Source organism: Helobdella robusta, assembly GCF_000326865.2.
Source record: "Helobdella robusta unplaced genomic scaffold HELROscaffold_101, whole genome shotgun sequence".
Lineage (NCBI taxonomy): Eukaryota > Metazoa > Annelida > Clitellata > Rhynchobdellida > Glossiphoniidae > Helobdella > Helobdella robusta.
In genome coordinates, this window is record NW_008703577.1 from 240,551 (window position 1) to 255,313 (window position 14,763).

The following is a 14,763-nucleotide window of genomic DNA, read 5'->3' on the forward strand; positions in this document are numbered from 1 at the left end:
ATTCATTAGTAGGTAGAGCTCGGTGTTTGTCACACCACACACACACACACACACACACACACACACACACACACACACACACACACACACACACACACACATACATACACACAATCACACACACACAACCACACACACAAATTCAAATATAGATATATAGATATACATAAATAAAACAAATATATACCTATGTAAGTTAGAACATGTGTGATTGTTTGTGTGTATGTGTGTGTGTGTGCGTGTGTTGCTTACCAAACGAATGCCCAGCTGATAAATATTCATGATTGGCGCTTGGACGGTTGTGTCTTTGTTTCTTTAGAACAAAAGAAATGTTGGATAGGAGGATTAAATTTGAGTGAATATTTATTTAAAAATTTCTGTGGTGAATGGTTGATTAAGAAACTCCGTAAGTTTATTTTTTAAATTTTGATTATTGATGAAAATTAATCAAGTTTGTTCTTTTTTTCAAATCAAATTAATTATCAATAATTAATTTATTTTCATGTTTAAAAACAATGAATAGATGAAAACAAAGAATGTGTGAACATAATACAATACCTTACTTACATTTGAAACTTATTCACTACTAATAACTTCACTTCAGGTTTAAGAAGAAACAGCAAAATCAAACTTGCAGTTTAAAACTTCAGAGCAGCAGCAACAACAACAAATACCATATCCTGAACTATGTATCTCTACAAAAACAACACAATCTGCAATTGCTCTACGGTCGAAGTTAGCGATGAAAACATTACTGACTTGTTTCAATCTACGGCCTTCCAAACACTGCTCGTCCCCTATACTCTCCTCTTCATACTATCTCTCATTGCAAACTCGATTCTCCTTTGGTTTTTGACAATCTCCGCAAGAACATGTTGCAACGCATTACTGTTATCTTACACCATATGCAGTCTAATCCTAACCCTGACTACTCCACTGTCAAACCAGCTGATCGTTTATAACTCAAGTTTTATCTGGAGCTACATCAGTTACACAAGCCTGTTAAATGTAAGTGTAAATATTAAGTGTAAATATTGGTATAGCTAATATTTTATCTATTAATTCAAATTTGTGTATCGCGTGTATGGCCAGGATGTTGTAATGTGATGCGTACTATCCGCAACATACCCTGCGCATACACATTTTGTATGCAATGCACGTGCAAGCAGCGCATCATACGCGTATGATGGTTCTCGAGCTTCGGACAGGGTTCGAACCGTTCCATGACGTGTTAGCAGCGCGAGATATGGCGCTTTTACCGATTGAGCTAACTCTGTGACCTTGTATAGATATTGATAGAAATGTGCAGTGGCGTATCTAAAATATTGCGGTGGGGAATGGGAGACGATTTCAAAAGGATGATGATCTTTTTCTTTGCTTGTTCGAGTTTTTGTGGGGACTGATTTTCAAATCCTAAGTTGAGGGCCTTTTTTACTAATCCGTTCACTTTATTTCTATGTTTTAAACAGAATTTCGTCAAGAAATTTCTATATTAAATAGTCAATTAAAAAATTTCTATATTAAATAGTCAATGAAAAAACAAAAGTGAAAATAAGTTTTCTAAATTTTCTCCAGTTTTTTGCTCTAATGTCAATGGCGTCCAGTGTGATGTTCCTCACTGTTACAAAATATGAATTAGTGATCTTCAAGAAGACGTCAAGATCATTTTCAATATTCAAAGTTTTGACTACTTGGCTGGTGCCGCTCTTGGGTACGCTGTTGGTTTGTTACAAACCCGAGTAAGTAATTTGTGTATTTATTTTCATTGTTATTCCATCATTTTCGCTCATTATAAACAATTGCCATTCAACAATTAGCAATTCATCGAATATAAACTCAAATTTCTAATAAAAAGTTTACTTGAAATAACTTCAATTTAAATTTTTTTCAATTTTAAGCATGACTGACCTGTTTTTCGAGCCCACAACTCCTGAGATTGTTCCCTGCGATTGTACTAACCTGCCCGTAGATAGATGGTTCGAGGTTTACTACTTGCCATTGGTCCTTTGTTTTGTTTACTTGGTTGAGCTAGCTTTATTCAGTCTGATACACGGAGAGTTGTGGTATTTGCTTCACCGGAGATGGCAGGCTGATCGAATAAATTGCCGTGAGCCCACACCAGAGCTCAGCTGCACGCTTGCTCCTCTGGACAAAAAGTCTGACGATGAAGCCCAAGATTTGGAAAACAAAAGTATTCCAGTGAGTTATAACAATATAGTTAATTATAATATTTAATTCATATTAATATAAAAATTAATTAGTATTTAACTAATTTTATTCTAATTTATAACCGACAGCACGCTATTTTGTTATCGGCTGTTACCTACACCTTTTACCTCCTCATCATCCCTCTTGAAGTTTTTATTGGTATCAGCCTATTTAGACCAATTTACATGAACACTTCCTACCCAACTGTTGCCCAGCTGTTGGAACTTGCTTGTTTGATCTCAACTCCTATTTATTTTAACGTTTGTGAGCCAAAATTTTTCCAGGCGCTGAGGAAGAAAACCAGCTGCCGTAGGTCAAATACGTTTCAACCTGTCCTTGTGCAGTATTAAATTTGGCGATTCAAGTCAAGGTTTCAGTTATGTTTTGCTAATTTACTTTATTTTCATCATGAAATAAAACCGAGGCTCCTTTATTAGTTCTTATATTCTTATTTGTCAAAAAATCTTATTCAAAAGTAGTTTTGGTCTTTTTTTGTGAAACAAATAGTACAAAGTATTATAACTTGATGCAATCTAAAACTAATTTTCGTTTGATGATCCGTCATTCGTTGAAAGAAAATGTGTTCTAAATAAACGTGTGTGTGTGTGTGTGTGTGTTATGTTACTAACAAAACCTGTAATTTGGGAAAAATGCAGTTTAGTGCCAACTTTGTGCTCGTGCAATGTTTTTAAAAATTATACTTAACTATTTAAAATTGCGTTCGACAGCATTGAAAAACATTAACATCATGACACTATCTTATTTTCCATCTATATGGAGCAACCCACAAAGGATCAATGGACGATATCATTTTGTCTTTGCGCCGTTAAAAATTTTAGTCGTCAGTGAAACTTCATGGTCGTGGTTTTGCCGCATCAGAGCAACACCAACAAAAATAATAAATCTTATGAAGCACAATAAACTCTAGTAGACGAGGAACCTTGTCAACCTTTCAAAAAACTTCCATGACATCTTTGAACTTCTTACACGTTGCACTGAAAATGAGGTACCTACATTGAAATAAGACCCCTTATCTGCATTAATCCTGTTAACTTTAATAAATTGGAAAATAAAATTATGCTTAAACTGTTCTTAAAAATATCGGTAGATGCTACCACAAGTTATCTAACGCTAAGAATTTGGTAGAATTTAATAACTATAACTTTATTTATCATTTCCACTTTGTGTCTACTTTCAAGTTTTGTCATCAATTATATGAGACTTCATGGCCAGCTAAATAGGTCAAGGTCGGAGATTCAGATGCGGAGCTAGCAGCAGCTTCATTCGACACGTAACGATTTTGGTTAATAAATTAAAATGGTTGTCACTAATAACAAGTTTGATAACCTTCATAGTTTATTTTTTATTTCTTGTTATGTATTTGTTGTTTTTTTTTAGATTCTATAAAAGAAGTGCCATATAAATGCTCATATATTATATATAAACTCTCTTTCAATATATATAGGTATATATATATATATATATATAAACAGTCCAGTTTTTGCTAAGATATGAATATTTATAAGCTTTGTATCACATGCATACGCACACACCTTGTGCTAAGCACACAATAACACATACACACACACGATCAAAAACACACACACGATCACACACACACACACCTATATATAAATATATAGGTGTGTTAATATATATATATATATATATATATATATATATATATATATATATAGAAAAAAAGAGAGATAGAGGGAGCGAGCAAGAGAAAGGGAGAAAGAGAGAGAGAGAGAGTGAGAAAAGCGTTAGCTGATTAACATAGAGGAGTTTCGATGGTTTTTGTGTTTGTGCGGAGTACAAAGGGAATTTTAGAATTCGTTGTTTAATTGAAATAAAATAGAGGTAAAAAAAAGATTTTCATAGTAAGTGAGTAATAGAAACTGTTCGTATATCAAATCTGAATTCAAATTACTGAAGAGTAAGTTTAAAATATCGATGTTTCAATTTTTATTCCATAAGAATGTAGTCTTTAGTAATTTAGTTATATTTAATTCGTCTTAATTTCTTGCCTTTTAGCAATTTTTTCAAATTTAATCATCATTGTATCATTGGTAATGAAAATTAATCACAAATCACAAATGTTACTACTCTAACATTAGAGTATATTTATTTTTGCGTTAGTGTAATGGTTATGGTGTCTGGCTTTGACTTTGCAGTGACCGAGTTTGAATACAAAGAATTTCTCTCTATCATTTGAAATGCGTTGCTTAACGTGTTTCCACGTGTGATGTGTCGATTTTTTTCCACTGTTGCTTTTGAGAAAAATAAAAAATTTTAGGAGAGAATAGCGATATATTATAAATTTTTTTTCAAATTTGCAGGGGAAATAGATACATAAATTCCAAATTTGCTCTTCTAGATCTGATCCACAAATTTAAAGAGTCTGAAAATGTCCGACGATTGTAAAACGCTTTGTAACTGTACCTTCTACCATATATATGGTAAAAACACAACTCTGATTGATTTCTCTTTCCACTCTCCTGAAGTTATAACACTCTGCATATTCTACTGTCTCCTGTTCATATGTGCACTAGCTGGAAACATAATGGTACTTCACTATCTTAGGACCTCTGCCAGAACTGAGTGTAACTCTTTATTGATTAGCTATACTGTAGGTAGCATTCTAGTGATTCTGAATTCTCTCTTCCGCAACCAAATTTTTCTCCGTAATTCAGTTTACATCCGGGAAATGTCTAACTTAGCTGTTTCGATAGAAGTTGGTAAAGTTTGAATGTTATAGGTAAATGTTTATATTCAAATATATAGGGCAGTGCAATAATGTGTAGACTTTTACACGTGATAATACATTTAAGTTTGTACAAGCCTATCCTGTATAAAATGAAAGTTTAATGTAAAATTTAATTATTTTATTTAATTTTTTAGTCATTTAAGAATAAAAACAGCCTTGGCTGTTAAACCCTTGTCAACGAATTAATATTTTTATTTGAGATTTTATATTCGTTACAAAAAAAGTGCTGGAAACAGCTTTAAACTTTTTTTTCAAACAAAGAAGCACCTTCGAGTTATAATAATAATAATAATTACAATAATAATATAACATGATATTGAATAATCAACCCATTTTCTAGTTCTTCTCACAGATAGTTCTGTCTATGACGGTTCATTTTCTTACGAGCACCAAAGTTAAATTGTTAATAATCAAAAATCCGTCAAAGCTCATGTCCATCTTCCAGAATGTATTCGTTTGGCTGACTTCGCTGGCGATGGTCATATCTTTTTATTTATCATTAATGTTGGTATGCAATGCTAAATTCAATTTCATTTTGTTAAAATTACATGTTCAATTTATAATTCCTAATCGTTTTAGCTCTTCGTCAGCTCCATCAGTGGCCAGCGATTCATCGTAAGTTTTGTCCTTCGGTGTAGTAAGACATTTTTTTCTTTTTCCTTTAGTAACGTAGACTTGTTTAGTATCTATTTTAAATCAATTTTCTCTAAACTTTAACTCTAATATTAACAGAAAATCCACAAAAAAAAAGTTTGCTTATATTCCATGCGATTGCAAGAATCTCACTTTTGATAGATGGTTTGAGGTGTACTTCGTACCGTGGCATGTATTCAAGTTATTCATCATTATGTTCATCTATCATTGTCTGGCGCACTCAGTACTGTGGCTCTTACTCCGTCGTGAACTACAATATAAACATATCAGCAGACTAGAGAGGATTTTGGAAAGGGCCGAGGACTTGGCAAATAACAACAGAAATAAAAGCAAAGCTGTTAGCAGCACGAATGAGGACAAAGTCATTGAAAATAATGATCAAAATGAATGCGAAGCCATTGACAAAGATAACAAAGACAGCCCTATTGGCAAAGTTTCTAGCGGCCAAAGTAATAAAAACGGTAAAGTGTTGTGTTGCCTTTTGCCTGTGTTTTCTAAAGAGGTAATTCAGGTTCAGAAGGCTGAGCGCCAAAATATTAAAGTAAGTTATTTTTTCACATAAATGTTATAAAGTTTTAAAAAATTTTTCGTAGTAGCAATGATAGTCCTATTGTTAACAAGCCATCGATCAATCAACTTCATTTTTATAGCGCAAATCCAATAGTGATAATTGTTAAATTGCTCGGTCGGCAAGAACCCAGGTACTTGAATGGGTCACGGGACCTGTTGCTGCCACGCATTAACCAAATTAAATGCAGAAAGTTGAAGGCCGTAATTTGCGCGTCTGTGTTGTGTGCGTGCGTGTGTGTGTGTTTGTGCATGTGTGCGTGCCAGTCTTTATAACTTCTAACGATACAATAATTGGGAATATTGATGAACATTTTAAATTTTTAGAAAATTGAAATCACATAATTATTGAATAAACTCCCAACAGCATACAAGATTGGCGACATTTATCACTTTCACCTCCCACTTCGTGTTCTTCTTTTCCATTATGAACCATGCCACCTTACATAAAACGATTTACGAAAACTCTTTCAGTGCAGCTGTTAGCCAATTTCTGGAGCTCGCTTGTCTCATCCTCACACCCATCTACTTCTACTTTTTTGATACAAAGTTTGCTGGAACATTGAGAAAGAAAACTTGAATTGGACCGAAGATTTTCAAATTTGTTCCTGCAAAATAAATATTTGACAGTTCAGTGAACTTTTCCTCCTCCATTTATGAAACTTTTGATTATCAACATAACTTTTTTATTATTACGAATTATTCATAGTTGTTTAACGTGACATTAATTTCTGTCAAGACGTTTTTTTAACTCAGTCATTTTTAAGCCAGGTAGTACAAGATTTGCACATGTTTGTCATATATGTTTACTGAAAATTTTGATTTTAAGTATGAACACGATCGCGAAAAATAGATTTAATGAGTTAATTGAAATGATGTATTAAGCAGACATTTAGGCCGCTGTATTGAGGTCAGAGATTTGCAGAGTATTTTGAATTAACAACGTTAATTCAGTTGGAGGAACAGTTTTTTGAAGTTTTTGTTGGCCTTGATTGAAAGCTGTTACATTATTTTACTTTAAAATTCATTTCTCAATCAATTTGATGCATTGATTGATTAGTTGATGATGAACTAGTTATTTTTTACTTTAAATGTTTATTTAAAGATTTCAAAACTCTTAGTAGTTCTAGTTTTTTTTCTATAAAATATATGTGTTGAAAGAATGTTTTGCACTTTAAAATTGCGTGTATAGAAAATTTGATTAATTCAACTGACTGTGAATCAATGAATCATTTTTTTTCTTTACGATACGATACGATTGATAACACAAAAGTGTTATCAAATTCTATCTGTAGCAGTTTTTTGTCAATTCATACTAATTTGAAAATTATTTTCACCCGGAATTCAAAAATGAAATTTGCTCAAATCAGTGATCTGGAAAAATATGCACAAAAAATACTTATAGATACACACACACCACACACACATACACACACACACACACACACACACACACACACACACATATATATATATAATTAAATGCTTCATCCAAATTATCTTCTTTTCATCATTGTATGACTTTGTCCACGAACTCATTATAGATCCGTTCCTGGGCTGCGTTTTCGCACATTCTTGCCTGCGTGAGTATTCATTATTGCCTAAGCAGCTTAGTGTGGCTGATCTAGGCTTTCTCCCTCCCTCTCTCTCTCTCTCTCTCTCTCTCTCTCTCTCTCTCTCTCTCTCTCTCTCTCTCTCTCTATTGTGTGTTATTGTTCGGTGTTTGTGTTTTTGCTGCTCTACGCTGATGAGACACATAAAAAATTTTCCAGTTTATTTAGAAAAATTTCGTCTAGTCAAGCAAATAAAAAATATTTTTGTTTTGATTTGTAAACGTTTTGCAATTAATTAGCAATAGTTTAGTGATATGCAGTTCGGATGTGACAGTTTATTTTAGTTTGACCGAATTTTCCAAATTGCATGCATTCTCAGTGCTGGAAAGATGTTTAATTAGTTATTAAATGTTTAAAATCGTTTAAAATTTTAAATTAATTTACTGAAACTTAAAATTTATTTCAAACAATCGGATTGATAATATCAAAATGTCTTAAACTACCGTGCCGATAACATCAGCATAACTTCATCATTATCTACAAACATTCGTCCGAAATATCGCAGCATCAGATCCCAAAATCAAAATTCTAACATACTTTTTTGAAAATTTTCATTTTTTGAGAGTTTAAAGATCGGAAAAGAATGCTAATTCGTTTCAAACTGTCTGAAAACGAAACCACAGCAGCGTTCTACAACGGTACTAACACCACTAATTCGTCTTACTATTTCACAGCTCATCCTGCCAACATTAGCCAAGGAGAAAATTTAATAAACACCATCTATACTAACCAAGCAGCTCTTACAGCATTGTACATCGCATACATTCTCCTATTTCTATTTTCCTTGGCTGGAAACATCTTTACAATCTACGTAATAAACAAATCTCCTAAAACTTCTTGCAATATTTATTTGAGAAGTTTCACCCTGGCGTCCACTGTTTTGGTGTTTTCGACTCTAACTTCGAATCACTTAATCGTCAATACGAAATTGTACGAGGAGCGCGGCTCATTTATTATTAACGTTATTGATGCTAGTGACTTTTTGCAGGTAAGTGTATTTCATTTACTTAACTTTCATCTGAATTAGTCGCTAACTCAACAAATTATTTGAAAAAGAATTCAAGATCATGTGATTCATTCTAACCCAACTTAACAAATGCAAACTCTAATTTGGTTATTAGTAATTTATAAACGACAAAAAATTTAAGTTTAAATTAAAAAATCTAATATTCCTCTTGATAAATTCTCAATCCAATATCCATCCATACAGTTATGGTCAGGCCTGGCGATGCTCTACAGCGCAATTGCTGTATCCGCACGACAATTTTGTCTCATGAGTTGTATGATGATTAAATCGAACAGAGCCACTCTATTCGTCGTCTTTATCTGGCTCCTGACATTTGTATACACAATTATGTTTTATTGGGAGTTGAAGTTTGTATTAAATTTTTTTTTTTAATTTTTCAACAGAAATTCGAATATAACCATGAAATTTTGCGTTTTAAGTGCAAATGTTTTAAAGTTTGATAAAAGAGACGAAGCTCTTTTTGTTACCTCTTAATAAAATTAATAATAGAATGAACTTTAATTTTTTTTGCTATATTTTGATGAAGAGCCGGGAGCTTTTATAAATTTGGCTTTGGTTGCAACCGTTAAATCCATTTCAAAGTTTCTCATATTTTTTCTCAATAGAAAGACAGATAAATTTATACCATTCGGGATTGTGACTTTCATTGTTAAATACTGCCTACAAAAAGATGGAGTATATTTGCTGAGATGCCAGACTGTGCTGATTGACATGTTTATATTTAATTATGGGATTGGTTATCTAATTTGCTTAGCTCACGCCCTCATTTGGGGCATGATTTCTACTGGGAAGCAATTTTCGTGGGGGCCACAGTGTCTAAGATCTAGAGGTAAAAAAAACCATTGCGGTCTGTTGAGTTGGACTCGCGACAATGTTAGTAGACGAGACGAGGATCGAGAACGAAGAAATATTCAAGTATGATAAAACTTTGTTCATTTTTGAAAAATATAACCTGAAAAATCACAATTTAACATCTGAATAGAATTTACAATTTGAAATATGAACAAAAAAATATGATTCAACATTCAAATGAAAACTTCCAAAACAATCACCACTAAATTATTTGCAAATTACAACATTACATCAAACATTCTTCCAGAACACAAAACTCTTAGCCAGCCTTTCCTGCTTCTATTCTCTGGTCCATTACCCAGCCGGGTGTTTGGCGGAGAGCTACGCATACTGCAGTGGCAGTAGCTACTTTGTCTACAAAGAAGCTTACTACAAAGCGCTTTTCCAGCTACTTCAAGTGCTTCTCGTGTTCATAAATTCAGTAATTTTTGTTACACTGAATAAGAATGCTAGGGAGCTATTGGAAAAGATGAAAATTCGTTTGTGGGAACTGTTTAATAATAATAATGATAATAATAATAATAATAATAATGACGATAATAATGATAATAATAATGATAAAAGCAATAATAATCAAACTCTTAATGTTACTTATAACTATGATTATTATCACAATAATGTCATTAATAATAACAACAACAACATCAACAGCAGCAACAACAGCAACAACAGCAACAACAACAACAGCAACAACAGCAACAACAACAACAGCAACAACAACAACAACAGCAACAACAACAACAACAGCAACAACAACAACAACAGCAACAACAATCGTAATGGAATCACTATTCAGTACCGTTATAATTACGATAACGATATTGTTGGTGACCTCGAGAGATGCTCGAGCAACACGAGCAGGTCTGCTAAGTATTACAGACAGACCAGCAACAACGGTGGAGATAATACCAGATTTTATAGGCTGAAAATTCTTCTCAACCATCTTCTTAGTAATAATAATAGTACTAATAAAAAAAAGAACAATAAAAACGAACAAAAGACTAAAAATTTATTACCTTGATGTGCCAAAAGTGCGTTATTGGTCACAGGTGTCATTCGTCTAGTTTTTCAAATTATTATAAAGTCTTTTCTCAGGGAATGTTCTAAAGATTACGTTAATAAGAATGTTAAACTATTAAGAGATGTTTTATATTTTTCATTTTAGTTTTGTTTTAGAGTTCTTTCTTTCAAAAATAAATCGCATTGCATGTAACAGACAACACAGTCACGGCAGCAACAACCACCTGAATAACATCAACTGCTATATTATCACGATTTCATTTTAAAATTTATTACGACAAAAATGTCTTTTTTCATATTTTAACCAATTATATGAACTGCGTTAATCATTTTATACCAGAATTTTTTGTCAGTAACTGAAAAAGGGCTTTAGAAAATTATTTTTGATGTTATTTCCAACTATTTTTCAATGTTGTTGTACTATTTTAACTTTCAAAATTGACTTTTTTAGATGTTGTAATGTAAAGTATTGCGAATTTTACTTGATTGAGGGCAAAAAATTTCTATTTTGCTAAAGCAAAATTTTTTGAGTTTATTTTTTTCAAGTAGGAATGGTTTTCCTCACAGAAACATTGGTGTTGTTACTTTGTGTTTTTTCACCATTGAAATATAATAAACCTATGAAGATATTTTATTTTTGTCATATTTTCAACTAAAAATGGAAAATAAAATAAAAACAGCACCTAAAATTTGCTAAAATCATTAAAAATTGTTTAAATCTTAAGAGTTTATTGAGTTCGAAAACATTTTCATCACAGTTCTTCTACAATAAAAACCTAGTAATCTATTTTTTAAAGTACATTCGACGAAAAAAGGTGTTATGAAATTGTGCTGTTGAAGACAGATTTCCAAACAAATTCCCTTTATTTGTAGGTTAGGTTTCAACGAGTTTATCGATGCTCACAAAACTTTATTGAAAAAGATAGAAAATAAAAAACCCGATATGGATTGTGATGATAGCGAAGACGATGATGGCACTGATGACGACAGTGATGATGATGAATGAATAATCAACTTAACAATAAACTTCTTAAAATTTACTTCATCTACATATTAAGTTGAAAATTTGATCGATAAATTAGTTTTAAAACAATACCACAATAAATTACTCCTAATTAATTAATAAAATCATCCAAACCAGCAACATAAATTAACAAATCCTCACACCAAAACCTAGAGCGCCATATAAATTAGAACTCATTGCAGCAGCAGCAGCAGTAGCCTCAAAATCGGTGTCACCGTAACCACCCCGACACTTTCATCATCACTATTCTAAATATTTCCACCCATTTCTCCATCACACCACATCTCCATCATACTCACAAAAGACGCACAGCTCGAGCACGAGCAATCATCTCAGCCATTGTAGCCAGTTACAACGTCGTGAATGCAGTAGTTGATTCCATCTGCATCAGAGTTTGGCTCACCTGCGTGCCAGAAGTTTGAGTTCTTATGTAATAGCAATGTGACCTAGAAACTGCAGATAAAAGTAAATTTTTATATGGCTATAACTTTGTATGCTAGTTATCTCAAACTAAAAAAAAAGTGTCTTTTTATGCGTTTTGCCATAGTTGTAGCACAGTGACTGGTTTGATTTCTATTTGTTTGAAACCGCTGTGTGGATCGGGCATCTAGTTGTGTATTTACTAACATTGTCCTACAGTGTAATCTTCATCGGCTGTGTAAAAGTTCATTAGCCACTAAATAAGTAAGGACAGATATGCATTTTATGTTAGGAATAAAGATAAGATGGCAGTTTTTTTTTAACAGTAAACGATGGTTTTTATTGCTTAGGCAGGCCATATTTAAATAAAATAAATTAAAATAAATATAATTCATCATTAATGGATCAACTATTAACTCAATAATCTGAAAATAAAATGCCAAACTCAAATTTTTCTCATAAAACCTGGACTTGGGGACCAGAGAAATGGAGTTATAGTGCCATGTGAAAAGTACGTGATAATGCCACATGTGAAGAATGTAAACCAGGCAAATTTGGTAACCTTGAAAAATTTTAATTTCTAGATTAGTTTCTAGTTTCAGTCATTTAATTAGTTAATTTTTTGTGTTTCTGTATTTAAATATTTTGAAAATCAATCTCGTGAAATTTAATAAAATTAAATTTTCGCAAAAAAATCATTTCACAGACCAACTTGGAGTAACATGATCAATGTATTTCAAAGAGACAAAATATTCTAAATCCTCTTCAATCAAAAGTGGGTGCGAAGCCAAACTGTTACAAAATGACCTTCCATTCGTCCAGTTCATCGCGTTAAAGAACATTTTATAGCATTTGTGATGCTCTATAATATGATCGAAATTCTCCGGGCAATCTGTGAGAATTAGAAAAAGAATTTGAAAATTTAAAATTATCAATCAAGTTGGCTATTTAGATTGGTTTGTTATTTCGTTTGGTAGGTCGGCTATATAGAGTTTGGCGAGATAGCTCAGACGGTAAGAATGCCGTATCTCAAATTGCTATCACGCGCTGGCCAAGTTCGATCGCATTCTTAGCGTGTCATGTTGGTGCCACGTAAGTAAAAATACATTTAAATTTGAAAACATTTTTTACAATGTTAATACAAGTTAAAATAACAAAAAGACAAACAAACCATTTCTCACGTAACATATAGAGGAACCCACATTCAAATTCAAGTATACTTGATTGACATTTCCCGTGGAAACACACGAGCAACTACCATTTTCCAGCACGTACCTAATGCCACCAGTTCCATTTCCCATCAGGGCCTTTAACAAAAAGAATTTTTATGAAGTTCAGCGAAAATTACTGGAAATAATATGATTAAAAATGATTTAAACCCAAATTAATAAAACATTTACAGCATTTATATATTTATTTTAATGAAATTATTAAATTTAAACTGAAAATCGTTTCGGCCCACACCATCACTAATAATAATATTGTATAAAAATGATTACCAAGCACAATAGGATACACCCTTTTTTGGATTTGGACTGAGACTTCAACGTATAGAGGAGTTGCTCATTGAAACAAACAGGCGTTTTTTGTCGTTTTGTTATTAACCTACTATAGGCTGATGTAAATTTATCAAAAGTTGTCTGCTGTTGCTGCGACTGCTGCAGCGACTGTTGCTGCAACTGTTGCACACATATACAAACATACAAACACACACATATATAAACACACACAGGTATATATATGAAAGTATTCTACAGGATAACTTTTATGTGCCCTATGATAGACATGCAAATTGAATGTAAATTCTTATTGTTCTGGTAACATGGCTTACACAAAAAAGAAAATTTTTGAATTTTTCTTCCACGTAAAAATCATACTAATCAATAAACAAACGCTCTTGCGTTGGAGTTTTTTTGGCATATATTATCTTTTTATCATTTCGTTTTATTTGTCTATGCTATCTCTAGTTAGTGTAGATAGGATAATTTTTGGTAAAAAATAACTGGATAGTAGATTTTTTTCATGTTCTTTCTATGATACTAAACGATACTTTATCTGTTTTTTTTGCTTATGGACGAAATTATGAAATACACGATCTGAAATCTGGATGCTTAAGTTGGGTTATTTTAGTATTTGAATCCATAAAATGCAACAACAACTTCAGGCACTTTAACCATTACTCTATTTCGTTTACTTGTGAATTTGATTTATCTCCGCGACACTCCTTTATCATTTTCGTTTGCCCTTCTTTGAATATTCTCAAGTATATGTATTTCCTTTTAAACTCGTGTTAAACACTCTTTTGCTAAATCTGCTTTTGCTTTTTCTGGTCTTTTTTCCTGGAACTCTCTACCTCCTTTTTTGACTACTTCTCCATCACTTACAAAGTTCAGAGCGGATCTCAAGAACCATCTGTTTGCAAAATTCATTGAGAAGCGCTTTTGAACATCGCGGAAATAGCGCTTTATAAACTAATTAATTGATTGATCGAAATAAGTAAATGTTAATTTGTCATTAATTTGAGTTTTACTTAATTTATCATTGATGATTTCGTTAATTTTAATTAAAACAATCACAACGTAATCTTAATTTCAGTTTTATTAAACAT

General features: G+C 32.4%; 4 protein-coding genes across 4 annotated transcripts; 3 read left to right on the forward strand and 1 right to left on the reverse strand.

The window, feature by feature from the left end:
- The first annotated feature begins 285 nt into the window (after window positions 1–285).
- HELRODRAFT_194812 (hypothetical protein) lies at window positions 286–2,733 on the forward strand. The gene is made up of 5 exons (XM_009012242.1): window positions 286–408; window positions 610–1,008; window positions 1,576–1,739; window positions 1,899–2,199; window positions 2,298–2,733. The coding sequence occupies exons 2-5, from the start codon at window positions 688–690 to the stop codon at window positions 2,556–2,558; spliced, it is 1,047 nt and encodes a 348-aa protein (XP_009010490.1). The 5' UTR covers window positions 286–408; window positions 610–687; the 3' UTR covers window positions 2,559–2,733.
- A 1,885-nt stretch (window positions 2,734–4,618) lies between these two features.
- On the forward strand, window positions 4,619–7,462 carry HELRODRAFT_194813 (hypothetical protein; the record flags this gene model as incomplete). The annotated part of the gene is made up of 6 exons (XM_009012243.1): window positions 4,619–4,777; window positions 5,319–5,482; window positions 5,558–5,593; window positions 5,711–6,173; window positions 6,567–7,394; window positions 7,416–7,462. The coding sequence occupies 5 exons, from the start codon at window positions 4,619–4,621 to the stop codon at window positions 6,777–6,779; spliced, it is 1,035 nt and encodes a 344-aa protein (XP_009010491.1). The 3' UTR covers window positions 6,780–7,394; window positions 7,416–7,462.
- Window positions 7,463–8,395: 933 nt separating this feature from the next.
- HELRODRAFT_183210 (hypothetical protein) lies at window positions 8,396–12,157 on the forward strand (the record flags this gene model as incomplete). The annotated part of the gene is made up of 5 exons (XM_009012244.1): window positions 8,396–8,800; window positions 9,023–9,186; window positions 9,445–9,712; window positions 9,939–10,552; window positions 12,040–12,157. 5 exons carry the CDS (start codon window positions 8,396–8,398, stop codon window positions 12,155–12,157), a joined length of 1,569 nt encoding a protein of 522 aa, XP_009010492.1.
- Window positions 12,158–12,850: 693 nt separating this feature from the next.
- Window positions 12,851–14,584, reverse strand: HELRODRAFT_183211 (hypothetical protein; the record flags this gene model as incomplete). The annotated part of the gene is made up of 3 exons (XM_009012245.1): window positions 12,851–13,047; window positions 13,327–13,462; window positions 14,441–14,584. 3 exons carry the CDS (start codon window positions 14,582–14,584, stop codon window positions 12,851–12,853), a joined length of 477 nt encoding a protein of 158 aa, XP_009010493.1.
- Window positions 14,585–14,763: the final 179 nt, after the last annotated feature.